Here is a 27,487-nt window from a genome sequence, read left to right on the forward strand (position 1 = left end):
TTCTGCGCCAATAAGCAGCATGGGTGCACATACGGCGCGCCGCTCCTCGGCGTCCGCATCCATTTACCGGAGCACTGAGGAGGAGGCGGGTCCATTAAGAGGAGCGACCTCCTTGCAGACAGCCTACAGGAGAACCCGCTGCGATGGGCCTTTAAATTGAGGTAAGAGCGTTTTCATACAAACTAAGAGGGGCATTGCCCTTTCTTGATGTCATGCAATTAACCAACTTGTCATTTAAGAAAGTGTTTTTTTTTCTTTTTTTTTTCAACCCTATTCTGGCGTGTAGCAAACAGGCCCGGTGTCGTCGTTCTTAATGTTAACACCTCAAATAATAACATGGCTTGCAAGATGCAAAGGTATCAGTATTATATTCTCTTGGAAGGAAGAACATCTCAAAGTGGCCTCTATTGTGTCCATATATGGACAGTATGTTCGCCGCCTGTTTCTGCTCCATGTTTGCTCGCTTAATTAAAACAGCCTCCGCTATAAACACACAGTGTCTGTGTGCCACGATTTGTTCTTGGTTAGCGACTCTCAGCGTTCGCACATTTCGGTTTATTATTATTGCCACTTTACACCTGCAATCAAACCAAGTGATGACGTTAGAAATAGCTCTCAGATTAAAAAAAAATGCTGCAAACTGCATACAAAACAACAAACATTGATAAGCATAGTGTCCAATGGCAGGTTTGAATCTGGGCTCAGGCCTTCCTGTGTTGAGTTTGCATGTTTTCTCACATTTGCAAAACATACACAATGATTATTGAATACAGTAGTTGTCCAAATGTGTGACTGTAAAGGAGAGAGGCTGCTCGTCTGAGTGTGTACAGTGATTGGCTGGCAACCGTGCAGGGTGTAACCCACCTCTGTCCAAAGTCAACTGGGATAGAATCCAGCTCACTAGATCATTATCATGAGGACAAAAAATGGATGAACAATACGTGAAAAAATATCCTTTAAACATAGATTAAAGAATAGCATATGTAGACCTATTGTCTTTAAAAACAAATGTTGTCATACTTTTAAATAATCAAATTGCGTAGTGTCATACTTACTGTAAGTAATGTGCTTATAATGGGTGGTGTTTGAATTGGAACAACATAAAACCACAATAATAGCTTTGTTGTCTGTTAGAATGAATCAAGAAACAGAAGAGAGAAAATGTTAGTTACTCCAGTTGATAATGGTAGCCCTATTTTCTGAGTTTGGTAATGCCGATGTTTGCACAGAGGTGTGATTGGTCATGATCTGTGGCCTAGGCAAATGTAACGCCATTTTTGTTCAGAAGCTAGTGGCAAAATGGACACTCCCTGAGATGGATAAAAACTGGATTTTGCTAACTGATTTACTGGCATTGACGGTTATAGATGTTGACATCTACATTAAAAAAAAAACCACCAAAAAAAAACAACAACAACTGGATGGCAGTAAATCTGTTCAATCATGTTTCACAAACAATATTAGTCTCAAGGGGCAGTTTTTTTTTTTTAAAGTTTGACTTCCACTTTAACCCTTTAGATACCAAGAACGAATGAAGTCATCCTACAGAATAAAAACATTTAAAGACAAGTCATGTAATTTTTTTCATTAGTAGCCATTGATCTGGTCCTGATTCATCCCCCATCATACTGACTGTATGTCAACAAAATAACTTGTTTTAGAAAATAGCTTGTTATGTAAAAAAAAAAAACAACAACTTACATATATTTTAAATTTAGTGTAATTTAACCACTTCACGCACACTATACTTTGCAGAGCAGTGATTGAGAAATGTCAAAATTCCAAATGAAAGAAATGGTATAAAATAAAGGAAATACATTCCAAGAATATTCAACCACTTTGATATGTCAAAAGTCTGGTGGACAATGAGCGCGGCTGTCCCCGTGGTGGTGGCAGTGCCAAATGCAGTGTGTGTTGCGCAGGATTTACGCTGATTATGAAAATATTGCCAGCAGTGTTGTTTTTGCCACTGCATTTTCACTGTATTTTACATGAAATAAAGGGAGCAGTCTGTTTTATTTTTTAAAATATACAACAATACTACATACAAGTGTTTTGTCTTAGTTACTATTTTGTCTGATTTTCCCTAGGATCTATTCAGCTTACGTGAAAAGATTTGTGGCTCTTTCTTGTGACGACAGGAAGCGGTAGTCATTTACAGTTTAATATTGTGTAGTTTTCCTCTGGGAACGCCTTCCAGGCAGCTGCAAGTATTAATGTGATGCAACAACTTTTAATGGCGCAAGAAGCGTGCATAAATGTTTGGTGACTACTTCATTCTTTCTTTTTCCCAGAAGTGGAAAGTGCTGGCTCCACGCTTCCTGGGAATGCAGATTTGTACAAAGCTCTTTTCCTGACAGATTGTCAGAAAAACGTGTTGTTTCTGCCAGGGAGAACATTTCAGTTTTAGGGCATTGCGATGATTCATCTGGTCATAGTTTACATTGGTTTCATCGTGGAGCCCCCACAACACATATTTCTTACAGCGGAAATACATTTCAAGGGGTTTTACTGCTGGAAGGTAGGAGGAAAGCTTGAAAATGTTTTTACTTGCTTGGAAAGATTCTGATCCTCATAGAAAGGAAGCAGTGGAAGCGGGAAGAAAACATACTTGTATTTGATTTAGTTCCTTTACACAACTTAAATCTGCATTGTCCAAGTAACCCGCTCGTGTTTATTCCCTGCTGCACGAACTGTTGTTTGTCTGTTTAATCGATCTAGTCAAAGCCACACAAATACTATCGTTTCACATTGTTTCCACTACCTCTGGCAATAAATTACCAAGGGCCTTGTAACATTTTACAAGGTTCGGATTTAACAGCATCAAAATGAATCCAAATGGTCATTGTCCAAGCACTACAAGACCTAAATATACATATATGGCATTGCACGTCAAAAAATACCACTTTACTCAAGTTTTGCTTTGTATTGTAAAGGTAAAATGTTGATTATTCAGAAACTGTAAAACACACACACACACATGACTTGTATTTTTGGGGGCAGAAAACAATCATTTAAGTTCAAACACCTTTAAAATATAATATACTGTATTGACATTTGTGTTCAGCCATTTTTCGCAATAAAAAGTGCCAAACTCCTTTTCAATTTATATGCTCCCTAAATCATTTTTCTTGTACATGTAATACCTTTGAAAACTAATTTTCCACTTGCTGTCAACTCAAAATGACATCACATGTGCTGAAGGCAATGACCAATCACGACTCAGTATGTGAATGTCATAAGACCAACCCCAGAAAACAAGTGAGTCATGATTGGTTGTTACCTGAGCCTTCCTTGCGCATGTCCTTGTGCAATTAACTTTAAACAAAATAATAATGTTTTATTGCTGAAAATATCTAAATACGGGGAATATTGTATTTTGACTATGTCTCTCACCAAGCAGGCAAGTTGTTTGAAGGCGGGTTTGAATGACCCGTTGCACACATGCTACATGCTGTTTGGTGTGTATGCTCCCGAGTGGACTTTACTTTTTTATTGCCTTTGTTTATGTCTCATGCAGAGGGAGTACACAATAGGCATCGTGGTGTGCGATTAGTTTAATTTGGCTTAAGATCAATGGATGGATGGATGATTGAAGTGAAGACTATAAAGTTTAGCTTTTGTTTTTTGTTTAGGGGAAAGCTGTAGAGAGGACTGCTCAACAGTGTTTTTTTTCAGAGATTTATTTTTACTTTTTAGTAGGGTTAGGAGGTTTAATTTTTTGGTAGTTTGTTTGGATGTTTATTATTAAGATGTGTGCAAGGTGTTTCTGCCACAACATTGCTTTAAATGTATTAGTTGCACGTGAAAAATGACACTATCCATTTAAACATATTACTTGTACATGAGAAATAATAACAAATTAATTATAGACTAATGAATATTTACTGCTGAAACTGGATAAATAAGTTTAGTATCCCTTTAAAAGACCCAGTCAAAATAAATGTCAATATGAAAATTGGTGATCTGAGGGAGGTTATTTTTGGTCATTCGAAAAACTGTGAATTTTTCTTTTGTCCATCTGTCCAAAATGAGCGCTTTTGTCAATAACTCAAAGCTAATCTCTGCGACACGCCTGATTTTGTAGGTATCAGGATGCGCATCCTGAGAAAGACAGTGTTGTTGGGCATCCTGGTGTCAGTGGTTCTGGTTCTGGCTCTCATCCACACATGGCCTACCCGGGCCTACACAACGATAGACGTCCGGCAGCGACCGGGCCTCCTGCTAGAGAGGCAACTGGAGGACCGGCTCCCAGAAGCGCATCCCCAGTTGAGCGCTATCCCTTTTCATGTACGCGAGAGCGTGGCAAGGTAAGCGGAGGACTAACCCACACCCCCCCAACAAATGATACAAGTGCTTCTTTTGAGTCTCTGTCCTGACTTTGGCAGCTTATTGGCGCGGAACGGTTGTGTGTGTGAGAGCGAAGGGGTGACTTTGCCCTTTTTCCAAATCTTAACATCACGGGTGTCAGCTCACCCGCTGCACACGGCTTTCCAGGCCAGCGAGCTGGAGGAGGTGAAGAAGAGACGAGACAAGGAGTTCAAAAGCCTTCAGAAAAGGTGGGAAGCGCCGTAATGAATAAACACCAAAAAATAGAGTATGTCATCATTATCATCTCATGTTTTGTAGCAAAACAGCGGAATCACAAAGGTTTTTTAATCGGGGCCCGATGATTATATCAGACGATTCAAACCTCAGCCAAAATAATCGGCCAATTGTCTGATATTTTCCGATTATTTCAACTTTGTACCTTATGTACTCTTAAGCCAGGGGCTCTCAAACCTTTTGGATTCAGGGACCCCTTTTAGAAAGCAAATTTTCCAAGGAGCCCCTTTTGCAAATGTTTGCGGAAACAGAACAAAAAAAAAATATATTTAAGCCAAACATAAGTGCCCTTTTATTCAGCAACATGTTCAATTTGACAACAAGTATATTTTTTATTTTTCAGCTATACTAAAGTTTGGACAATAAAAATTGCAAATTGCACGTCAAAAAGTTTGCTGCCCATTTTTTAGTCGAAAACATAAATACAAATACTGGATAACATACAATAAAAGCATGTAATAGTTTAATTGATTTAACTGTGCCAACACAGTACCAATACAGTTTGCTTATGTGTCGATACGCTTCACAAGGCCTCATTTACCCATCACTACTGCCTAAACATTTTCAGCAGTTACATAAACTGGTGTCATAAAAAATGATTGTTACATCTATATTATTTCAGTATATAATATGTATCCCCTGACGTGTTTTTCTTTTTCTTTTTTTTGATTCTTTTTAAAGCTGTTCTTGACACTTGACATTGAAACTAAAACTTGTTTGAGGTTCCTATATACTCTGCTCTTAACTCCTTTTAAATTGTGTTTTCAAGATGACGCTGTTGTATATTTTGTGTCGACAGGCTGCAGACATCTGCAGATATGCTCATTATTGCAGAGGCAAACAATCCGTTACAATATCCAACGCAGGGCGTCGAGGTGCGGCCTCTAAAAACAATTGTCATCCCAGGTATGTATCAGCAAAAACCCGAATCGTTCACCGGAACCGTCAAAGTACATCTTCATTCAATGATTATTTCAGGATTGGCTTTGCAGGAGCTTCCCAGAGACCACTACTCAGTGAGTATTAAGTTGTCATTTTATGAGATTGGAGACATTTTTTGATGAATTCAATTTGCTGCAGATAAATCTCACTGCCACGCTGGGGACGCTGAATGTCGCCGCAGAAGTGGACGGGGTTAAAATCCAAGGTGACGGCGAGATGCGCATGACCTTGTCAAGCGGCCTTCTGGCAAAACTGAACCGACAGCTGCAGTTTGTCACGTACACCAACACGCTGTTCCACCCCAACACAGCAGACACAGGTGAGGTTTTGGCCTGACTTTCAGACAGGAAGTTGAGATTTCATTGTCATCAATTTTTGTTTTTTCAAACGCGCCTTGTATTGTGTTGTTTTCAGTGCACTTTGAGACCGAGGGTCATCAAGCCAACTTCATCGTCAAGATCCGTCATGGTGTAACACCCAAACTGTACAACACAGGAACTTTAGAAACAAACAAAGAAACGAAAACGGGTATGTTTTTATCTGCGTCGCAAAGTGACCCTGAGTACTCGCAAAGTCGTCTCGAAATAAAATAATGGATCATTACTATCATCATCATTATTATTTCTATTATGGCACAGAATTATATAATTTTCTCTCCCTTCAGAGTACAACATGAGCGCTCTGGTTACCGTAGCAACCAAGACTTTCCTGCGCTACGACAAGCTTCAAAACCTCATTGACAGCGTGAGGAAATACTACCCAACCATCACCATTATTATCGCCGATGATAGTCAAAATCCCCAAAGCATCTCCGGGCCATATATTGAACATTACATCATGCCTTTTGGAAAGGTAAGACGGTAAACGTCAACTGGGAGTGGCAATATACAACAAATTCAATGTGCCTGGGTGCTGCTCGTTGTCAAACGAGTCGATTCACCGGCCCGTCACGATACAGCGCTCCTATCTCATTTGCTTGCATGTGAAAGCATTAACATGAGAGCGACTGTAAATAAGGTCACTTAATATATTTCTCAAGGTGCCAATGTAAGTTAGAATTTGAATTCTGGGACAAACCTGGTGCGGTGTGTCCTGCAGGGCTGGTTTGCTGGTCGAAACTTGGCCATTTCACAGGTGACTACCAAGTATGTGCTGTGGGTGGATGATGACTTCATCTTCACCAGCAAGACCAAGTTGGAGAAATTTGTGGATGTTTTAGAGAGGACCACTTTGGACCTGGTGAGGCACACACAAGTATAAATGTCACTCATACAAAGACCTTCACGAGCACTTAAACCCTTAGCTAATCCTTAACGCGAACATGAAAATGTACTCATGTATGAATTACCATACAGTACTTGCAATGGCGCTGGAGCAGATCTGCCACATTTAATATGGCTGATGCTGGAGTCTCTGTATGAGTGTTTATACACAAGTACTTCGTGCACTCTCACTTTTACCAGTGATGGTAGCGGCCCACCTGAGGACGTGTTTGTGTCCAGGTGGGCGGTGCAGTCCGGGAAGTAACGGGGTATAGCACCACCTACAGGCAGACTATATCCATCGAGGCCGGGGAGGAGGATGGCGACTGTTTGCACTTGAGGAGAGGATTCCATCATGTCATTGAAGGCTTCCCCAACTGCGTGGTGACTGACGGGGTGGTTAACTTCTTCCTGGCTCGGACTGACAAAGTCCAACAGGTCGGCTTTGACCCGCGCCTCAATAGAGTAGCTCACCTGGGTGAGTACCCTCCTCCAAAAAGATGCACATCAGGATTACGCTTACCCAATTTTAACTCATTCAATCCCCAAAACATATTATTACTGTTTCCACAACATTCACTTCAAGGAACTTGATTAAAAAAACAAACAAAAAAAAAAAAAAACCCAAGTGTTTTTAAAAGGTGAGTTTAAAAAATACTGGTGAATTAATAATCAAGTCATTAATTAATTAGATATAAAGTATTGGATTTCTTTAGGTACTTAAGTATTATCGGGTTAGGGTGCTATAGGTATAGGTGCAATAAGTACTACAGTAATTGATTACTATAGGCACTAAGATACAAATGTGATCAATTACTTTAGGTAACTAATTTTAGGTAATATGTACTAAAGTAACCAATTACCTAGGCACTCAAGTACTAAAGTACCCGTACCTAAAGTATCTGTAGTACCTAAAGTAATCAAGTACATTAGGCACTAAATGTATTCAAGTATTGGTTTACTGTAGGAACTGAACTGAAAAACATTAAATATACGTCTTTGGGATTGAATGAGTTAATTAGGATTCATTTTTGAGACTTGCAATTGCAAGTAAAAACTGCTACTTACCACTGTATAGAACATATTGTAAAGAAAATCTTGGGGTTGACTTCAAAGCCATTTACCTTTGAAGTTGTGTTTGCAGAGTTTTTCATCGATGGTCTGGGATCTCTCCATGTGGGCTCGTGCGACGACGTCATCGTCAACCACGCCAGCAAAATCAAGTTCCCCTGGAACAGCCAATCAGAAAGCGACAAGGCCTACGCTAAATTCCGTTACCCGGCGGCCTCCTCTGACGCCTCGCAAAGCAAACTTGGCCTACTCTTTTTCAAGAACAGATTTCAGTGTTTGACTCAGGGTAATTAGTTTGCTTTTTCCACACATCCCGACTTGCCAAAGAGGACACTGGGATGCTTTTGCCACCATTTTTTTGTGCCATGGAAAAGATACAACTAGTATTTACAATACCGACATAGTACAAACCAAACAGTATAAACACTTTTTTGTTTACAAAGACCAACATGAGGCTTGGCCATTTTTGAATTTCAACACCAAACCCAGGCGCTCCATATAATCATTATGGCTGGCCAAAGGGGACACTGCTCACAAAGTGACAATCCTGTAAATTGGTAAAATGTCCTAAAGAGCTTAAGAAGTTGTCATACATCATCAAGCCTGCCTCTGTGGGATGTGTGCGTGAGTGTCTTCAAATTATGAGAGGCCATTGTGGGCATAATTCAGTACACACACTGCTGAAATACACTCATATTCTCAAGGGAGATGTTTCTTTGATGTGACGTTTCTATGATAAAATGTCAGCCTCTAGTGGACACAAATGAATAGGTTGGTTCTCAGCAAGATATCCACTAGTAAAAAGTTCTCATACAGAAGCTACTAAACTAATCTTGTATACCTAACTGACCCCCACCCACCATACAGTACAGTAGGAAAGTGAAATGCTTTTACATAATGTACACCAGTGAAACACTAATACACACAATTGGAATTTTTTACGTTCACGTTATTCAAACATTGTCAAGCACACTACAAAAACACATTTTCTATGCACACATTTCAAGTATGCTGCGTGAAAGAATGTCAGTAATGTATGCACGTAAAAAAAAACTGCAGTGTATCTGAGAACATTTCAGCAGTGTTTGAGGTATAAACCCAAATGATCTCCCTGATGGCCTCTCATATCACTGCTGCCTCAGACAAATGACGGACCAAAGTGCATTTTTAATCCTTGTGTGGTATTTTGACCATTTTGGGTCATTTTCTTCAACATCATTCTCACAGTATTTTAGCCAAGAGATGGCATACTCCAGGTAGTGTGATAACTAAGTGGTCTTGCCATATTTAACTTTGACATGTTGTCACCATCTGGGTGAAATTTCAGCTTCATATTCTTTTTTTTTTTCAATTCTCTCACTTGATATGAAATGTCTTTGATGTAAAGATCACAGGATGGACGGAATACCACACACGTGTTAAAGACTCAAGGAAATTTTAAGGATCAAATTGCATCTAATGTGGTGCATGAGTGGATATCCATCCATAAGTCATATTAGCCAGTGACTATTTTTTGTATTTTTTTTTCTGCCAAGAAACACTGACTGTAATTGTGTTTTTGTTTTTATACCTGCAGAAATGACTGACTTTGTAGTGGTTGACGAAGCAGAACTCAGCTGTTTACAATCCTATTTATTTGTTGAAGAGATTTATGTTGAGAACAGTACTCAAAGAAATGCAGGTTTGATACTACAAAGGAGTATTAAGGAGTTTTAATGGCACAGTGAACAAAAAGGAAAATTCTAAGATCCAAATTTTGAATCAGAGGTCTGCCCCTCTGGGCATTCACAATTATTAATTGGTTAATTCTAATGCATTTATTTAGAAATATTAGAGGTGGGCTTAGCACTTATTAGGAATGGGCTTAATATTTATTCTAGGTATTTGCATCGGGTTCTTATGAAGGTCGCGGATATCAGCCTTGATACATAAGGCAAAAAAAAAAAAAAAAAGTCTGTGAATCTTCATCACCAGTAGTTAGCACTAGAGTACAGCAGTATGACATAGGGCATACGTGCACCATGAAGAAAATTCTTTGGTCACAACCATTTTTCATTGTGTTCATCATTTTTTTTTTGTTACTAAAAACACTAGTGTCGGTAGCTGAGCTATCGAGTGCATAATCATATTTTTTTTTCCTTTGTGCCCTAAGACTGCAATATTTTCAGTTTTTATAAGTGATTTGTTTTTGCGATATTACTACTTGTCATAACCTGACTTAATTCTTGCAATTTACCACTTTTTTCACTGAATTAATTCTCCTTTGTACCATACAAACTGGATCATTATTACAAATATTTTACGTACGTATTCAGACGGGAATCAGTATTAAAACGTGAGTGCTGAGGAAGTTTTTGTTGAACTGTCCTCCTTTAACGTTAAAAAAGTAAAAGCATATACAGTAACTGAAAATATTGAAGGGCTATATTTTCAACATTTTGTAATTAGAATTTTTCCCCACGAGAGGGCACTGTACGCTCGTGTCAGCCCTGGCAATGTAATACGTGAGACCTTGTAAATTCAATTAGAAATACTGTACCGTAATTTTTGCCAAGCGTTCACCATCCAAAAACGTTTGCAACTGTATATCGAACATAAATACAATTGTCAATTGTCATTAAATGAAAGAATAATTTAAAACTCTGTGAGAGGGGAGTGGCTCACCATTTTGAACATTTATAGATACGCATGTTGTATTATCACCGTCAAATTAAATCAAGGTACTCACCGACTGATGGACATTGCATCCGTTTATTATTGTCGACTTACCACAGGCAGAACAGAGGTATTTCGACCTGTTTCCTACTATCCAATGCACACTGATAATGAGAAATATTTCTTTAGGATGCTGAATTGTATTTAAAGCACAAAGCCAAGGACAGAAAGCAACAACTAACTGCATATATAACTTTGAGCTTGCACGATACATCAGGCGTATGGATGAGCATCGCTTTCTCTGTACCCTTTCTCTTCTTTGTGCTCAGTGAGAAGCAGAAATGTGTTTAGTTCAGATATCAGGCTGAAATGACTGTGCTCAAACCACCCTATCCATCCATCCATTTCCTTAAGCGCTTGTCCTCACAAGTGCCAGCAAAGCGTAAATACAGCTAGGCCATTCTACACAGCAAAGTACAAATAAAGAGTTAATGCAACTGAGAATGGAAACTTAAGGAGTCACTTCTTTAGAGGAATGAAGTAGAATTGATCACCAGTGAAAAATAATGCATTACAAAAATAACAAAAAGAGGATATTTCCCTGGAAAAAGCAGAAAGCCTATACAAAAAGATGCATTTTAATAATAGTTATCATCTAAACATTCCATGAATGCTGGCATGTGTATGCAGCAAACCAAAAAGTCTGATTGGCATTCAAGGTACAATGCGTAATAACAAGAACTTTCCCTTCATCCAGATGTGTTCAACTGCCACTGTTTTTGGCTGATGCACTTAATGTTCACTGTCAGGAAGTTTTGTTGCCTGGACAGAAGTAGTCACAACCTAAAAGAAGGTGAAAATGCACAGTTGAAGACAGTGTTTGTAAACAAAGTAAAAATGCAAAACATGAAATGAGTGGAATCATTGAAATTATTTCTCTGAACAATGTCTTCCTAAGGTCAACCAAAATTAAATTTGGAGTTAAAAAAAAAAGCAGCTAAAACTGAATCTCAACGATCCAAAAGTCAGAAGATGCCATTGGCTCTTGGGATTTGTGCACAATTTAAAAGTCCAAGGGAATGTGATAAAACGATAAGGCAGGCGGCTTGCCACGAATGAATGACAAGGTTCGAAGATAAGAGGATATTTCGCTAAGGCAAGCAAGAGTGTCATTTCCTCTCCCGCTATGATTACAAGATGGCAGACAGACATCTTCAAATATCTGAATGACTTAGTGTAGTTACTAGATGATACATGTGCACAACACATATGAACAATAACAACAATTTTTGGATAGATTAACAATGAATTGACATTCAGGTGAAGCACTGCAATGTTTCAAGAATCTTATAGCTTTTTTAAATTTAGTTATGTATTTATTGATCTATACATTTCTATTCTGTTGTTTTCTGTAATGTTCTGATTGAAGGGTTATCTTTACTTAAAGATGTTTTTTTTCCTAAAAGTTGAAAACAATGATCTTCAACGTAGCTTCTTGGTGTGTCCCCAAGAAGCCTTGACTGTTTATCCCTCTTTTGTAAAATTTGCATTTTAAACAAGTGGCCCCCTCAAATGTGTTTCCTTTTCAGAACCACAGGTACACAAGATAATAAACATAATTTGGCGGGGTCAGTGTACCTGCGTACTGTGCTGGCTGTGGGGAGACACACAAATGGCCGTCCCGTGGCCACTTCCTACTTCAGAACTCAAAGCGAGCTGAAGGTGGGGCGCTTGATGAGTCATCGCCCAAGGGTTAGAAACCTGAGTTACACATATTAAAAAGCGACAACATATAACTATGTTCTCAACCAGAGAGGGGAAAATAGGTCATTTTTGCACCTACCGCTTTTGCAGCTGGGTGATGGTGGGGCGGATGCAGGGACGGAAGGGAGGTGTTGTAAGTCAGCAGGCCGAGCTGCTGCTGGCGGTCCATAGATGCCGACAAGTAAGGCTGCAGGCCACTCTGAGACTTCATGTTCCTACCGAGGCTGTGTGATTTGCCCTCCCTTCGTTGATACTCGATTGGAGACTGAAGAGCTAGGGTGAAAACCGCAAATCACAATTTCAAACAGGCCACTTCTGATCATTTTACTGTCAAAATATGAACCGCTTGGTACCATTAAGGAAGTTCTTTTGAGTCTCCAAAATCTGCACCACGTCACCGAACCAAGCTTGCTGTATTTCCGGAGAGGATGCCTGCATGATGAAGCGAGTCACGCTGCCGTTTGTCCCGCGGGACGTCAGGATGAGAGCGCACGGGTCCTCGCCGGAATTCTGCTCCACACCCAAGCAGCTGACCTGCGGCACACAGCCCTTGCCTTCACGCAAGCCCGTGGAAGAAAGTGGTGTCCCGGCAGTTTGCATACACGCTAATAAAAAAGTTAAGGGTGAATTTCAAAATGAACCTTATTTGCGCTCAGAAAAATCCCCAACAGGCGATGGGCCGTTGTCTCAGCATAAACAATTCCAAGAGGTCCACTTTTATGTCTATGTATAGCTATATTACAACTGGTGAGACACTTTGTGACAATTTCCCTCTGAGGATATATTGGTGAAAGCGTTGCAAGATACTGGTGTCAAAATGTGATCATGATGAAAAAAATCTTTTGAAATCCAAATTCTAATTGAACTAGGAAGTATATTGATCAAAAAGTACTGAAACATAGGTATCAGACATCACCTGTTAAGATTTATAATAGCATTTTTTTGATTCATCCTGAAGTGTTACCCGAAAAACCAATGTCCCCCACATTTTTGTAGGTATTGCATTACTGTAATTATTCAATTTAAAGTCAGATGCTTCCTATGGTTGAACAACACTAAATTATACCAAGATTTCTTACTAAAAAATTATCTCTGCAATTATACAAAATTTTCAAGAGGCAATAGTACAGATTCCAAAACAATAAGAGGCATTATTGTAATTTTGCTGGTGTGTAGCAAACATATTTAAAAATCAATTGTATATAACTAGACCTGGCCAATGTTTACCTTTATGCTGTTTTTGAATGTATAGCCGGGTAAAGAAAAGCCCTTTTTCTTATCAATTGGCTCACTGAAGATGACCAGCTGCTCAAAGAGGAAGACCCTCCTCTCCTTGGATCTGGACAGGACGCAGCCTTCCTGCTCGCTCACAGAGAAGGTATCCTGTTGAAGGAGCTTTCCCTGTGCTGTGATTTTCCCCTGAAACAAGTCCATTCATTGCAGTTATCACCACAATGTTCACATCCTGATCCTACATGGACGTGTGCAGGTTTTAACCTTACCTCGAATCCTTGCAGCCTGCCCACGTTCATCATGTCGTTGCATCGTTTAGGCACAAAACACGTTACTTCCACCGCCCTCTGGGAGGGAACAAATAAAGAGATGGTCCACATATAAACACAAACAAGAAATATCTGCGTAAATACAATAATACCTGGAGTTGCTCTACATCACGTCCTGCTTTCCTGTAATACTTTAGGAAGTCCTAAGGATGGCAAAACAGAATTTCTGTAGCAGAATTTTACCCCTGTACAGTTCTAAGAGAAGCCCCATGAAGGTACAGTGAATAGAAGGTGCAGACCTTGAGCAGAAGTTGATACTTCATGATCCTTTGGACGGGTTTGATCAGGAGGTCATTCAGCTGTAACCTGTGACCCAACTGCTGCCTGAGATCCTGGCAGGTGACAGCGTACAATGGTGACTATGCATTGCCTAGCTCGGTTCTCGATGGAATGAAGTTCTCACCTCAAAGAAAGACTCAATGTACTCAGAGACGACATGCTCCGATTTGGGTTTGTTCTGACAATAAACCACATACATGTGAAGACGGCGCTCCTAGGAGTAAATATAGACAGACAGAAGTAATAATTAACTCTGCAAATGCACCATCACAGCTTTGAATCGTTTGCAATCATTTAAAACAATATCAAAGTGTGGGGCTGGGTTTGGTCATGTGATGTTGACAAGTTGAGCCGTGATTGGTGATTTACTGAGCCCTGAGAACATGTTCTCATGTTTTCAGTTGACAGCAAGTGGCAATAGTGGAATCAGTCATTCTGGACGACTATCCCTTTGTATGTCACAATTCATCTTTTACTACCTATTGTAAGCATGTCTTGTTTACCACCCATCCAGCCCTCCCCCACTTTTGCAAAACCTCGATTTAAAAATTTAGCAAATTTTCAAAATGTCCATTTTTGAAGTAATTGAATATTGCCCAGCTCTTCTGCTGCATGATAAGAAGTGCTCATTTTTTAATATAATTTGGAGGCCTAATTTAGTAACATGAAGTCAAATATTACAAATACTGCTCAGTAGTAAATTGGATGGAGTTGTTGGTTGATTGGATGGTTGAGCAATTGATTTAAAGTATTGGGCGTTTAGCTATATTTGATGATGAATGGAAAACTGGATGGCTGTAAAGTATCTGAGACCCTCCAAGCGCCAGACAAACTGAAAAGAGAAAAGATTGAGAAGGCACAGGCTCACATGCTTGATGAAGAGCTGGGCCAAGGAGTCTGGATCAGCCACACATTTTTCCAGCTCACCCAGGAAATAACTGAGGAACACAAAAGAGGGAAAGGTCAGTCAAGCATTTGAAACAAACCCCCTAAAGTAATTGAAAGCTGATAAAGATGCAAACAGGCACCTCTTATGCCAGTCGTAGATCTGATGGATGTTTCCAAAGACAATCCTGTCTTTCCCTTTAAGTTCTTCTGGAACGCCCTGATTGGTCATGGTTGCCATATAGCCCTACACATAAGCATATATACGCACAGGGTCATTTTATGAAGGAACACCAAGTATTATGCGAGAGTAAGTAATTTTTTGTATTCCACCATAATGTGAAGAAAGTCGAACAAAGTCAATTAATAGATTCAAGTGGTTATTGGTGAGGTACAGTAGTTTCACAAGCTTGTGGTATAGTGCAACTGTGCGCCACAAATTGTAAGGTGTTGTGATGTTGGTACATGTCAATGTGATATGAAAGTTCTACCTGTACAATAAGTCCAAGATCTTCCACATACAACCTTTCAGTTTCTATGAGTTCTGTTAGCACATACCTAGGAGAAAATGACATTGTGAGCAAATGATAAGAATTCAAGATAAACAAAATCACTTAAATCCGTTACTGCATATAAGCCTCATGCAGAAAAAGGTTAGCGTAGCTTAGCATTAAGCTTTGTTTTCAAGGTTATCAGCATCGAAAAATCGCTAGTCAATCTGATGACCAGTGGTTATTACTTTAGTGAATGCGAAATGCTATGATGACAGTTTAACAGCGCTAAATTGGCCAATATACTCACTATGAGCTAACTTTTTATGTTTGGTACCAATGTTCTGCCACGTTTAAATTCATTTTTCCTGTTATTGGTTTATCGTATGTTTGCGATGACAAGTGTGTAACTGACATACGCATGAGCCAAACAATTGGCTTGCTGGACTAAAAATACCCATGGCTCAAACAATTGGCTTGCAGGACTAGGTTTAAAAAAAAAAAAAAAAAAAAAAGATGTCGGGAACCTTTATACACCAACCAATAGCATAAAAAGCTAAAGAAACCAATGAATACCAACACAAAACCTGTTTGTTTACTTGAAAACATTATTATTTTTACTGTGCTTCAAAGTATGTTTGAGCAGTGAAGCTCCAACTAAGACAAGATGAGACTTGCCCAGGCTAGTCCAACAAACCTACTCCTAATACGATCATTCAAGTTGATGACATGGAGTTGTCATGGAAACAAGGGAGGCTGTATTCTCAATAACAAAAGCCAACTTTACACATGAAGTTTAAGCCAAAACATCGAGTGTTATGTTACCCACTAATTTGTATGGGGAGATACTTACAAGCTCTTCTCAAAGGCGATGTTTCTCTCTTCCTCGCTATCCACAACCACAGATAACTGGCTCCCAGCATCTTCAGTCACATTGCAACTATTGTCCTCATCTTGAAGAGTAGTCACACTGGATTTGTGGCTCTAAAATTAAAATTTAACCATTTTGGTCAGCAATATGGTAAATGTACACTACTTGCAAAAAGTTGAGAATATTCAGCTTTTGAGTGGAACTTAAAATGCACAATAAATTTTAAAGGGGAACTTAATTTGTGATTTTTTTCTTAACTTGGCCCTTCTTTTCTATTGATGATAAAATACCGACTGACTACGTGTGCAACTTTAACCCGCTATCAGCGCTTTTGCTGATCCTTTTGGAAAGTCATAACCAAATCCCAGGAAACCTGAGAGTATAAAGCACTTTCTGATGGATCTCATAGCTACTGAGAGAGGTTTTTGGATAAAAGAAATGTAGAAAAGTAGCCCGGGGTCTGACGGATGGTGGTGATTTGTCAAAATGCGGTGTGGATGGGGTTGGCGAGAGTAACGGCATAGAGAGCTATTATATAACCAATGTCCCTCTTCACCTAAAAGCGGTCTAATCTAATGTGAATTTGACTGTAATCCTCTTGACATACTGCAGTCTCACTACATTCTGTTCTCTATCTCTGAACACCGCTTCGTAATCCCTCTGTTAAGACACTATGTAGGTCAAGTTTGCACTTTGCTGTTTGATCTCCTGCTTTTTGCTATTTAAACAGCCAAGTTGAGCTCAACTGTCCTTCTAAATGCTGTTATCTGTTTTTATTTTGAAGATGGGCTTCACAGCGGTGGTTGCTCCTAGCTAGCTTTACTCCTCCTTGCGACTCCGTTGATTGGCAACATGAACAAAATGCAATTGAAAAAAATCATATTCAAACGCTGATTAAGAATGTTAAGAAACCAAGTCAATTACGACATCATTGTGCAATATGGCACAAGTCTCCAGTTTTAGCGCTAACCCCTAAATCCATGGTGCAGTCAAATGCAGTTGGACATTTGCAATTCGAAAAAAAAGGTCCATCTATGCATTTAATATTAATTACTGCAAATATCTAAACAATTACTTTCTATAAATTTATAAAGCTGGCATGTTTAAGGCAGAATGATGGGTGTTAAATTACTTTGATATTTTACCTAATTACAGTAAGGGGTCCATCAAGCCATTTATGTTTACAATACCTAATCAAATAACAAGGCTTCTGTCTTCCATTCCAGTTATAGGTATTTCAATGAATCAAAATACACCGTTTTTTTGTGAGAAAATGCACTTTTCCAAGTCAAAACTAAATAAATGTTAAAAAAAAAAAGGTCACTTTAATGTCTCCATTTGTCATTCTGTATTGCAGAGCTGATTGGAGTTGATTGTGACGATTCTTTGCACATCTATAGATTTAAGAAATCATTTTGAATTCATTCATTTTGAATCTAAAATCGCTTTGAATCAAGAATCTATTCTGAATGAATCGTAGACCCCAAAATGGAATCGTGTCAGTCAAAGATTCCCACCCCTTATAATCATGTTCCAAAAAATCATTCTACTTCTTTATATTGATTCTGTATGTTTGATACAGTACACTATTGTAATGTGCATGTTTTTTTGTGTTATTTTTTTTTTTTTAGCTAAAGTCATGTTCAATAATTATTGGTAATTTTATCGTGATTAATATCAAAGGGGAAAGGAGATGTTTGTGGCGTGGGCAGGAGCAACAACGAATAAAATGCTAAAGTAAACAGAAATGCAGCTGTGTATGTCAGCATAATTTAAAAGCACCTCTAAATCAATATAATGAATTGATCAGGGGTTGACCTAGATTCTTTTTGTTGCCCATGAATCTTAACTTCTTATCTTAGTGAGGCATGGAGACAATTTTAGTAAGATGAGACATGTAGACACTTTTAACAGTTTGGAGAAGACCATTTTCTGTTCTGGCACATGTTCCCTCGTGGAAATACTGTAGCAAGGTCCACAACGGTATGCTTGTATGTATTTGGTGTGGAAAGCCCTGGACTTGAATCCCATCCAGCATTATTGCAACAAGCTAAAACATATTGTTACTGACCGCTGACCTCAAACAAATGCATGATTTTCTGAGAGAAAAACTGCTGAAAATGCGGGGACAAACTCCACAAATGTCCATCGACCTGCATCTCACCTTGCCTCTAGGCTCTAACTTGGACTTAAACCCCTCACCCCCACTTCTCAATACCGGCTCTTCTACTGGCTGCTTGATTACATCCAGATGCTGTAGGGAAAAGCCAGCCGGCTTGATTCGACTCCCATAAAGCTCTCAGTACAGTTTAAGGTTACCAGACAGACAGAGGTGAAATGTGCATTTGGCACAATTAGGGAAAGGCGCATTATGTGTGCAAATATGAAGCTGTTCACATGCAAATACAGCTCAGTGTTTGCATGTTTGGTGATTCATAGCCTGAGCGTGCTTGTTATTTGCTTGTATGTGTTAAGATAAATCATCATTAAGACATGAAACCTGAATAACTAAGGGATTTAATCGCTGAAGAAAGGCACCATTTAATTTAAAAAACAGAGAGTTAGGAATTTGAGCTGAAAGTCAGATGTGACACATTCATAGTTGTCAAAGGTGTAGGCATTTACAGTATAGCATTATAAAAGGCTATTACCATAATTACCATCTAGACTGTGCCCCTTCTGTAACAACCCTTAAAATGCCACAAGAGTCCATCAAAGCTTTGGCCTATTGAAAATATTGGAGAGAAGGCTCAACTGTTTTTAGGTCTTTGTATATCAAAATGGAGGTACAATCTATGTAACACCAAAGTAGGTTTGCTTAATTTAACAGTAGATACATAGCTAAAGTTTTAGACTGTACTGTATCCTAGAGCCCCACTTTCCCCAATTTTAAGACTAATTTTATGATCTTTTAGTTATTTTAGAAAGCAACTTTTTATTTGATCTGCATTTAAATGTCTTATTTGTGAATGTGTTTAAAGCTAATTTGCTTTCCCTTAAAATGCCCTGGGCTGATATGTCTATAAACGCTTTTATGTGTTGTGCCTTTGGTAATGTGGAGCTCAAAAAGTTACCTTAAGCATGAAATATGCAATAGACATAAATGGATTGGTGTAGGAGTTCTACAATTTTTGACTGTGTAAGGCTATGATGACATCTGGACATGAATTGATCGATGTCTGAATGTGATTGGATAAATCTGTGGCGCCTGTTCAATCAAGGAGCACATGGGAATGATTCTTCATAAAAGATGAAGATGGAGTTAACGTTAACGAATTCTGGCATTACATCCTGCTACTGATACAACACTTCCTACGTGATCTAGCATGATTGATGCTTTATGCACTACGTTTGTGGTATTATTCTATATGCGTGTGATTTTCTATAACTTTATAATAGAGACATTACAAAACTTTGTGCGTCTCCGCCTTGAAGGAGGTCCAACAATTCACCCTGATGGGAAGTCTGCACAGGAGAGGAAGCTTCGCAACTCATGAGCCCATCTTTCCATATCTGTGAAGAAAACATAAGCATTTTCTTCAAACCTTTCATCTAAATAAATAAACACATTAATGGAATTGAAACCTCACCGCATCCGCAGAGGAGAGGATGGTGAAGTTGCTATCTTGCAGGTCCGAAGGCCTCGGCGGCGTTCCGCTGTGGGGGAGGAACGACGGCTGCTGCCTCCTGTCCGACCTGCACATCTGCTTGTCGACCCGCCCGGCTCCTCCTCTGGCATCGGAGTTTAACTTGCGGACCGGACTGGTGAGCCACTTCTTCAAAGCGCTGACGGGGTGCCTTGATCCTCCAGAGCTGGGGCTGGAGCTGCCTGAGGCCTGGTGTGGCGGTGGGCCCAGCACCGGGTTAAGGGTACCGTCGACAGTCGCCACAGAGTAGGACTCCGCTGCAGGGAAGAGAGAGGGTAATTGTCGAGTCACAAGCTTCAGACAGATTTCTGCACAAAAATGTTCAATTTCCTGTGCTGAGCCCTAACTGAAACTCAAGTCACTGCAACTGCTGTACCCATCGGTACAACATTATAATTACAAATACAGATTTGCTCTACTGAGGAACATCTACAAATTCAGGTGGAAATTCTACCTGTTATTTTGACTGTATATATTTGTTTTAGACGTGCAATTATCATGGTAAATTTATGCAGCAGATACCTTTTTTTATTTTACTGTTCCTGAAACTGCAATAATATACAAAAGCTGTAATATTCTTCAAGTCACGAAACATCTAAAAATTTAATTACTTGTTTAAGCATAAGATTAAAACAGTAAAATGAAATTAAACATGTTTGGACTGGTAAGCAAAATGGCAATGGACCTATAAATTAATTTTACTTTCATCTTTGGTTTTGAATAGTTTTATCCAGTCTATTGACAATGTTAATGAAAAGGTCACAAGACAAATTAAAAATTTCAAGACAGTCACATCTCCGCTCAAGTATTTCATTAATCAATATACTGTATGATCCGGTCATGCATACGCCGGCTGGATTTTCCTTTTCCACCTTTTAGCTTACACATTGTGTCATCCATTCTTCACTCACAGTGTTTCCATCAACCACCCTAACATTAACATGTCATCCATTCATTTTAGTTGCCTGGGACTATATTGCCATAAGCCATTACTCCCTGTCAGCACATTTATATAAGCTTTAATCACAATGACAAGCCTGCAAAAAGCCAGTGAAAATATAGGCTGGGCTTTGGTCCAAACTACCATACAGTCAATGAGCAAGAAACCATACGAACAGGAAAGTACAAATGCAGATGCATTAGCCAGCCATGTTCCGCTGCATAAGCATCTAATTTACTGGTGAAAACTTGAAAGGAAAATAGCGTCCCACCTTTTGAAAAATTACTTAACTGTCATAATTCTTGATTTAGAAACGTTTGGTTGAAGGTCTGCAAGTATTTGCCAAGCTTTTGTTCAAAACCTTCATCTGAACATCAAACAACAGGTCCTTTAAAGCGGCATGGATTCACCTTCAACACTAATAAAAACAAATTCTTTCTCCTTGAGTTTTTGATAGTATCAGTTATTCTCCTACTGGCTCTCATAAAAAGTAAGCCTGACCAGAGCAAATATATCTTGGTTCCTTTCTTTATCTCGTCAGTCTGCTGTCTGCATTCTCTCATTCTTTTACACATGAACATTTATCTCCTGGCTGTTTTTTTTTTTTTTAAATAACTAGAACAATATAGAACTGCTTAGCACATCTTTACCAACAGTATGCGAAGCTATGGAGCAAAACTTCTGTCCTAAATTTTGGGTGATGGTCAGTGCAATGTCCAAATCACTGCTGAGGTGCAAGTCAGTGTTTGTTTGAGGAGCTTATGTAATGGGTCATTTTCCCACAGAGCAACAGCTGGATGTCCATCCGGACCCGAGGGTGTCAGCAGTGCACGCATTCACCACTGTAGGGATTTCAACCTTGCATGCAGGCTACATAGGCAGAAGCAGTAATATTAAGTCTTTCCCCAGAAAACGAAAGCTGATTTGTGAGAGTTGTTAGGGACTCGGGTCAGTTGATACATGTTGTGGTGGATTAAAGGTGGCCAGGAGAAACATTAGCAAGGACACAAATTCTCTGATAGAAATCTTAGTCTGTGAATTTGACAACAGCAATTTGCTCTAAGGAATTTTATTTGACAATTGGCAGAGATTCCGCATATATACATACTTAATAGTTGGGAATAATATACACTATTTATGCATGCATGAACATCTGAGAATGTGTTGTAACATTCACTTCATAATTTATCTGGCTCCGATGAGAGAAATTTAGCAGGTTCTGTGACCTATTTACTGTATATTATCAAAATGTTTTGTTAGATTGCTGACTGTGATTCAAAGACACACCCCAACAAGACTATAAATGGTCATTATAGGATGTACAGCATTTTATAAACTCATTCTCTATCAGCCTAGTTAAATTTATTTTTTGTACTTATATGGCTTTTAATGGGAGTGAATTTGTTAATCTATTCACAGTCATCCCAGTAATAATGGACCTTTGACGTTTATAGATGTCAGCGGCAGCAAACGAGTGAAAAACCTCACTGAGTGTGTGATACAAGCATTGCATTTGGTACGCATGTCATTTGTGAGTCACGTGTGCCGGGAAGCTGATGACCGACTGCTGCTTCATATTTTGCTGATGAAATCCTCATTAAAACTAAATCCTTTCACAGCCTTCCTGTTGAGTATTTGCAGGGGGGTGAAATGGATGGTTAAATATAACACATCGCAGATTTGCACTCAGTGAAGCGCTCTGCCAAGAACTAATGACATTTGATTTGCTCTGGATGTAGTTTGTGCTGCTTGCTTATTTTGCAACATAGGAGCAAATCCCCAGATGAAAGTATAGTAAAAAAAAAAAAATCCTTTGAGAAATTTCATCCTGTTACAATGCAATGTGTGACGCATGTCGGTTTGTTTGAATGGTCCACAAATAAACAACTCTGCATGGGCAATGAAGTTTGAATGCAAATCCAATTGACAGATGCTGCAGACCAGTAGATTAAAAAAAAGGCAATTCCCTTTTTGCCACGAACTACGCATAAATAAGACTAGCAAACAGAGTGAAGGGACTTCAGACAACTGAAAGGATACAAAAGCGATATGGAATTAGTCATATTTTTGCTCACCAGGTAGGTTTATCACCTCTTGCTTTTAAATTGGTTGTGTGCTCGACTTCAACTTCAAAAGGATAACAATCAGACATCTATTTTGACAGCCAGCCATTTACAGTCGTCACAAAAATAGGACCCTTGGTGTGATACTGTATGGTACTGAAGCTTCATTTTAAATAATTCCTAGTGAAAAGAAGAGTAGAGGTTTCATTGTGATATTTGTCACATTATCCTTACAGACGTTTTTTTTGGAGTAAGTTCCCTCTTTTGCCTCTTTGTCCCTGCTTGACTTCCCCTGTCCATTCATAGATCTGGCAAGCAGTGCTTTATGACTGCAGCCATGTGTCTTTTTCCAAGACTTCAGCAGCAGTTTAGAAAAAAAAAATCTAAATATGAAGGTGAATAATGAATCTTAAGACTATTTAATGCCTTTTGCTTTAGCAAATCGTCATTGGAGTTTGTTCTTTTTTTAGGGATATTAGACGCTCTTTTTCTGAGTAGCTGACCTAGTGGTTGGTTCTCCACGAATTCTTTTTGTTCCTTGTTTTATAACCATACATAAAAAAAACCTCTCCTGCTCGGCTTATTTTCACAAGTTGCACATCCATTCTCAGCATCCATCCATAAAGGTAATCTGTAATCACTTTGTGAGTAACTGGAAAAACACAGGATTTAAGGGTCAATACATTGATGATTATAAAATGCATGTGTGTGTGTGTGTGTGCATGTGCATCTTAGTGTGTTTCTTTCTTTGTGTTTAGTTGCTTTGGCTCCAACCAGTGCTACAGTGTCATGAGTATTAATTTTGATTACCACACACACAGTGTATACAAAATTACCAATGTTATACTGGAGGACTAAACACCAGATAATGTACTGTACATTAATCCTACTACTAAATATTGATGCAGTATTCCTCTTTTGCATAGTGATGTTGGTTGATCAAAACAAAACCCTTTTTTATCTGAATATTTGATATTTCATGTTCAGATTTTTATATTATAGAAACCAAGGCACATATTTTATAAATGGGACTAAATCTCATGGGAAATTACTAAACAAAAATGTTACCAAAAGTGGGTACGCAATTGAATTTACTGTCGTAGAAATTTTTTTCAAAGTTTTGCTTGTCCCTGCTTGATGTTGATAGATGAACAAAGACACATTATTTGTAGTAAGCAAACAGTTTTCAGAGCAATTAAGTAGGGCTGGGCAATGAATGGAATGAATTCAATTTTAAAAATCATAAATTTTAAATAAATGTTTGTTGGCTTTATTTCTTGAATTAAAACCATAATAATCCAGAATGATTGAAGAAAATGTATCACTTTTGGGGGAGCCATATTGCTCAGTCCTACAATTAAATGAACTATGCTTAGAAATCACTGTTATTTGTAAAATATGGATAACTCATTCAAATTTAAATGTTTCAAACTTGATCTGCAGATTTTCAGTTTCTTTCAATTTACAATCAAGACTATTCGTGATAAACGTCTATTAAGTCCAAATAACACATTTTACAGCTGGTATGTAAAATCAGATTAAGACTAAAATTACAGATAAAACTAGTCACATAAAAGAACGTGAGAAAACAGACTAGAAAACATCTAGTAGAGTTTTTCAGACAAGCAACTAACGACTGTACCTCTCACTTGGACAAAGCAGCATCCACATTTAGGGAGCAGTTTTCGAAACAGGTGCTGACACCCGCATCCCCGTTGCCGGTGACCCCCTTTCATGACCACCCTTTGCCACTGGCACATTCAAGAGTCACATCCATTAAAAGCATGGCGGTGGATAAACACTGACAAAGTCGTACACTACTCCGGTGGTAATCCCCAGCGGAAAAGGCATAAAGAGTGTCCCCTCGTCATTTTCCAGAAAAAAAAAAAAAATGCAGACAAAAATGCCCGAAACACTATCTTTCAGATAGTAAGAGAAGATTTGATGAGAAGGACTATATGAAGTTGAGGGGATGCAAGAAAGGGAAGGAGAGTGGTGGGATATGTGATGAGGGTGGGATAACACGCTGACATGGCTGAGCCAACAAGGAAAGCTTAGCTCCGCCTCCTCTCACTCTCTTGCCTCCCCCTGATCACCCTCCTTTGCTTCCCTACTATGATTTTGGACTTCTGTTTTGATAAACAGTTTGTTTAAGAATAGAAACTGCATCTACCAAAAAGACAAAAAAATAGGACAACTATACAACTATGGTATTGCAAAAATGAACTATTCCCAAATGTACATCAACCCGCAGGAAGACATGGAGACCGGCAATACAACAAACACTAATTTAAATCATAGTCGTTTATTGTCACAGTACGTAATTGTAAAGTCTTTTTAATTCGTCTCCATGACTAGTATTAGTGCCCCACAGTGGTCGAGATACAGAAGTTGTTTAATCTTTTTCTTTTTGCATTCTTCTTAATCATATCTTAACCACATTTTACAAAGTCCTTAAAACACATCCAATCAACATGTCCGAATAATAAGATCTACTCTTACTTGCTTTTGTGACCACAGTTAGTGGAAAGAGCAACAAGTGGAAATATCAGCAGTGATATGAGCTGTAAGGATGGTGGAGGGCAGATTTAATCTCGAAAGCAAGATTAAGTATTCATGACTAGATGATCTTCTGAGTACAGCTGTCCAGTCATGTGGTGACTGCTAGGGCGATTCAAATGCAAATAAACTTGCACGAACCAAAACATGGAAATAGTCAGTGAAGGACAAGCGTAAGCTTTTTATTCATCATGGATTATGTAACATCTTGATTATTGTGTACGTTTGATCAGCACAATGTGAAAGTAAATGAAGAGTGTTGGCTTCACTTCCATCAGATACTATTTGAATAAGTCTAACCATTTAATATTTAATCATTCAGTCAAAGATGAGAGTTGACTCCTACCTTGATCATAAAGTGACCTGTGTAAAATCTCATGGAATAATTTTCTTCCCTTTGCTAGCCATGTTAACCAAATTATATTTTAAACACATCTATTTTCTTACATTCTGATTTCGTAGTTAAATACGAGTTCAAATGTATTTTACCCTTGGCAAACAAATGATTTTTGTGGCCCACTCAAGCAAATCAAGATCTATTGTACTTCGTGTTTCTTTTTATCTCGTCAGAAAATATTGTTATCTGAAATTTGCTATTTGTATTCCCTACAACAGTGTTTATATTTGGTCATGACTATTTGTCAATTTTGAAATGATACTCAATTTGCTGTAAGAAATAAACATCAACAACAATTCCATGCTTTGTGATCAACAAAACACAACATAACTGTCTGTGGGAGTCCGTATTATCGTTATGATTATTACCATTGCGTACTCCAGTCACGCTGGACCTCCTGGCCCACTTGAACTCCATCTTGGTGTGTTAATTGTTGTCATCAGTCAACAGGTTCTCTGCTGCAGTCCTTAATGTCACAAAAAATGTGTCTCAAGAAATTTCAATGAACACACAAATTCCCTTTTCTCCTGAAAACATGTACAAATGATTTTGTTTACATTTATACTTTGAGACATTTGGAGTCATTTGATGTATAAATGGTGTGGCGATGGGGCTAAAAAATGTCACATTCAATGTAGTTCAATCTCTCATTGCACTTTTTTGCTCTGCTAATTTTGTCTTCTTATTTTATCAGCAGAAAGTCTCTGACCATTCTAACCTTAACAGCATAAGTGAGACAAGCTGAATGGTAAATAAGCATGATTTCCAAAAGAACTATGAGACAAGACAACAGAGCAACTTCCTGACAAATTAAAAGCTTAGCACTAACTAAATAAACATACGTTAAATATCACTGAAATGGGTGGAAGGCCAGATTTGCTAAACAAAACTTCCAAATCAAAATTATGAATGCATTTGCGGGAGTAATACTTTGAAGATTTAAATTTTGCATAATTTCCATGACAAAGACTACTCACTCAATCAGTGTTGTCTCCTTGGTTGGTCAATCCTCACTTGTTCGTCGGCCAAAGTCTTTATTGTTTACCTCTTGCTCCTTTCCTCATAAATCAATGTCTGCTGTTCATCTCCAGATCTTCTTCAATGCTTGCACCTTCTTTGAATAGACTGAGGAAGAGTTAGACAAACATGTCAGTCATCGTGTTTGACTTTCACTCCAGGAGAACAAAAGAAGCAACGTTTTCTACTCCTGGGCACATGAGGACAGCTGGTCAGATGCAGAAAGATCTCCCCTCAAGTTAGGAGAGGAGGGAGGGGGTTTGATGTGTCCAGACAGGCCCACAGCCACGTCCCACAAGTCCCACGGGTTCTGTTCCACAGACGGCTTTTGAACTGTCTCAGTAAACCCCAATAACTATCATTATCAACATCCATTGTTAAATGTCAAGCTGACAGTTTAGACAGCTTATACTTTCTGGAGTGATTTCACAGAGTCCTCATGTTTGAATTAACATTTTCAAAAAGCACAAACCTACA

At 38.7% G+C, this 27,487-nt stretch overlaps 2 protein-coding genes across 4 annotated transcripts in view; one reads left to right on the forward strand and one right to left on the reverse strand.

Annotated features, from left to right (window-relative positions):
• Positions 1 to 10,619, forward strand: b4galnt1b (beta-1,4-N-acetyl-galactosaminyltransferase 1b). Of its 2 annotated transcripts, XM_088423115.1 has the most exons (11): positions 1 to 161; positions 4,088 to 4,310; positions 4,389 to 4,559; positions 5,405 to 5,511; positions 5,584 to 5,621; positions 5,686 to 5,866; positions 5,962 to 6,075; positions 6,212 to 6,399; positions 6,646 to 6,786; positions 7,050 to 7,287; positions 7,954 to 10,619. In XM_088423115.1, exons 2-11 carry the CDS (start codon positions 4,096 to 4,098, stop codon positions 8,172 to 8,174), a joined length of 1,614 nt encoding a protein of 537 aa, XP_088279241.1. In that variant the 5' UTR covers positions 1 to 161; positions 4,088 to 4,095; the 3' UTR covers positions 8,175 to 10,619. The 2 variants fall into 2 exon arrangements, with proteins under 2 accessions (XP_088279241.1, XP_088279240.1); XM_088423114.1 differs by having other exon boundaries at positions 5,405 to 5,621.
• The window catches only part of arhgef25b (Rho guanine nucleotide exchange factor 25b), a 23,462-nt gene continuing 6,587 nt past the window's right edge, over positions 10,613 to 27,487 (reverse strand). The window contains exons 3-19 of one of the 2 annotated variants that reach the window (XM_088423113.1): positions 26,971 to 27,118; positions 26,362 to 26,459; positions 19,978 to 20,291; positions 19,796 to 19,900; positions 16,370 to 16,500; positions 15,517 to 15,583; positions 15,169 to 15,272; positions 15,009 to 15,078; positions 14,265 to 14,354; positions 14,101 to 14,193; positions 13,954 to 14,004; positions 13,802 to 13,879; positions 13,527 to 13,718; positions 12,653 to 12,833; positions 12,379 to 12,572; positions 12,174 to 12,296; positions 10,613 to 11,378 (exon numbers count right to left, since the gene is read on the reverse strand). In XM_088423113.1, coding sequence (XP_088279239.1) covers positions 11,328 to 11,378; positions 12,174 to 12,296; positions 12,379 to 12,572; positions 12,653 to 12,833; positions 13,527 to 13,718; positions 13,802 to 13,879; positions 13,954 to 14,004; positions 14,101 to 14,193; positions 14,265 to 14,354; positions 15,009 to 15,078; positions 15,169 to 15,272; positions 15,517 to 15,583; positions 16,370 to 16,500; positions 19,796 to 19,900; positions 19,978 to 20,291; positions 26,362 to 26,410 — 1,893 coding nt within the window. In that variant the 5' untranslated portion in view covers positions 26,411 to 26,459; positions 26,971 to 27,118 and the 3' untranslated portion in view covers positions 10,613 to 11,327. Of the gene's footprint in view, positions 11,379 to 12,173; positions 12,297 to 12,378; positions 12,573 to 12,652; positions 12,834 to 13,526; positions 13,719 to 13,801; positions 13,880 to 13,953; positions 14,005 to 14,100; positions 14,194 to 14,264; positions 14,355 to 15,008; positions 15,079 to 15,168; positions 15,273 to 15,516; positions 15,584 to 16,369; positions 16,501 to 19,795; positions 19,901 to 19,977; positions 20,292 to 24,679; positions 25,056 to 26,361; positions 26,460 to 26,970; positions 27,119 to 27,487 lie in introns of those variants that run through there. The other variant, XM_088423112.1, reaches the window with a different exon arrangement.

Source organism: Hippichthys cyanospilos, chromosome 9 (genome assembly GCF_059441005.1).
Source record: "Hippichthys cyanospilos isolate Australia breed blue-spotted pipefish chromosome 9, RoL_Hcya_1.0, whole genome shotgun sequence".
Classification (NCBI taxonomy): Eukaryota; Metazoa; Chordata; class Actinopteri; order Syngnathiformes; family Syngnathidae; genus Hippichthys; species Hippichthys cyanospilos.